Below are 1,418 nucleotides of genomic sequence, written 5' to 3'. Positions count from 1 at the left end.
TATATATATATATATATATCGCAACGTTAAAAGAACCCATCCTAAAAGCGTTCATGCCGGCGTTACGTAACAGTTACTAGTGCCACCTCTGAGTACACAGCGTTCTTTCTGTAACCATGTACCGCGTGCTCCTGCTTGCTCCACAAAAAGTTTTCTTGTGCCATTTTGATGTCATAAGTCACTCTTGCCTGGACCACGTAAAAAACACTTGTGTCAGCTCCACAGATCCCCTCTCAAGATCTGTGCATCTATTCGCCCCGACTGCAGGACACCCCGAATAGGGATTTTAGAGACAACATATTCATTAACAAGTAATGCAAAAATGAAATTAATATATGAGATGTCGATAATGGGAGAAAAATTCATCTGCGGATTCATAGTAGGTTCTCATGGCTTCCACCTTTGTTCATGTCATTATGGCTGTGGCTGCCGTCCTCACCATTCCGCCCTTAATGAAATCATAAAGATTGGCCTAGAGGTCTCAGACTTTCCTTTCCAGGTTCAACCAGCGGGAACACCAAAAGGCATGATAATGTGATAGTTCTCTCGTTCGGTCTCGCATTTGGGTAGCTTCTCCAGCGGGAACTAGATGTGTTTAGTTACTAGCCCACGCTCCACTACGAGAGACACGTAAAACTGCCCCATCCTAAGGAGACGTAAAATGCACCCAGTCCACTCTGTTAAGTGGTCAGCGTTATGAAGGTCATTCAGTCAAAGAAACGAAACCAAAACAGACGTTCGAAGCCTTGAACTTAACAACTCCAGTCAAACCATCTAAAACCATACCAGCATGGAGAAAGGTCACTAAGTGATGATGATGATGGGGATTAAATAATTTTAAAACAACTTGCAAAATACTTCTTTCCAAATCGTGAATTTCCTCACTTACTCTCAAAGTGCCACATTCGGTATTCCCGGAATATATTGCCAGTAGAAAACTGGCAGCTCACATTTCCACAAAACTCCGAAAAGCTTAATGTTCCGATGTTGCTAAATGTTCTCCCATCGGAACAATTGCTCTGACTGGCTTCGGTAAATGTCAAAGGTTTCTGACAAAGACAAAAGGAAGAATGAATTAGAATAGGCGCAGGCGTGGCTGTGTGGGAAAAAGCATGATTTTCAATCACATGATACCAGTAACATCTTGGGGATGGGCCTTCTACTATAGACTAATCCATCTCAATGCCTTCTGAGTGGAATTGGTTCAAGGAAACTGAAAAAAGCCTGTAATGTAGCCGTGGCTGTGTGGTAAGAAGTTTGCTTCCCTACCACATGGTTCCAGGTTCAGTCCCACTGCGTAACACCTTCTTCAAGCGCCTTCTAGTATAGCCTCGAGACGACCAAAACCTTGAGTGGATTTGTTAGGCGGAAACTGAAAGAAGCCCGTCGTATATATATATATATATATATATATATAT

General features: G+C 42.5%; 1 protein-coding gene across 6 annotated transcripts in view; it reads right to left on the bottom strand.

Moving 5' to 3' along the window:
- The window catches only part of LOC106877375 (uncharacterized), a 69,263-nt gene that overhangs the window by 38,660 nt on the left and 29,185 nt on the right, over window positions 1–1,418 (bottom strand). For all 6 annotated transcript variants that reach the window (XR_008267072.1, XR_008267073.1, XR_008267071.1 and 3 more), the window contains exon 4: window positions 890–1,049. Coding sequence is in view for 3 of the 6 variants with exons in the window: in XM_014926264.2 (XP_014781750.1) it covers window positions 890–1,049 (160 nt within the window). In the remaining 3 variants the exon portion in view is untranslated. The remainder of the gene's footprint in view (window positions 1–889; window positions 1,050–1,418) is intronic.

The sequence above is a fragment of the Octopus bimaculoides genome, chromosome 30 (genome assembly GCF_001194135.2).
Source record: "Octopus bimaculoides isolate UCB-OBI-ISO-001 chromosome 30, ASM119413v2, whole genome shotgun sequence".
In the NCBI taxonomy this organism is placed as follows: Eukaryota; Metazoa; Mollusca; class Cephalopoda; order Octopoda; family Octopodidae; genus Octopus; species Octopus bimaculoides.
The sequence above is the reverse complement of the archived record's forward strand: the minus strand, read 5'-3'. Positions and strand labels throughout refer to the sequence as shown.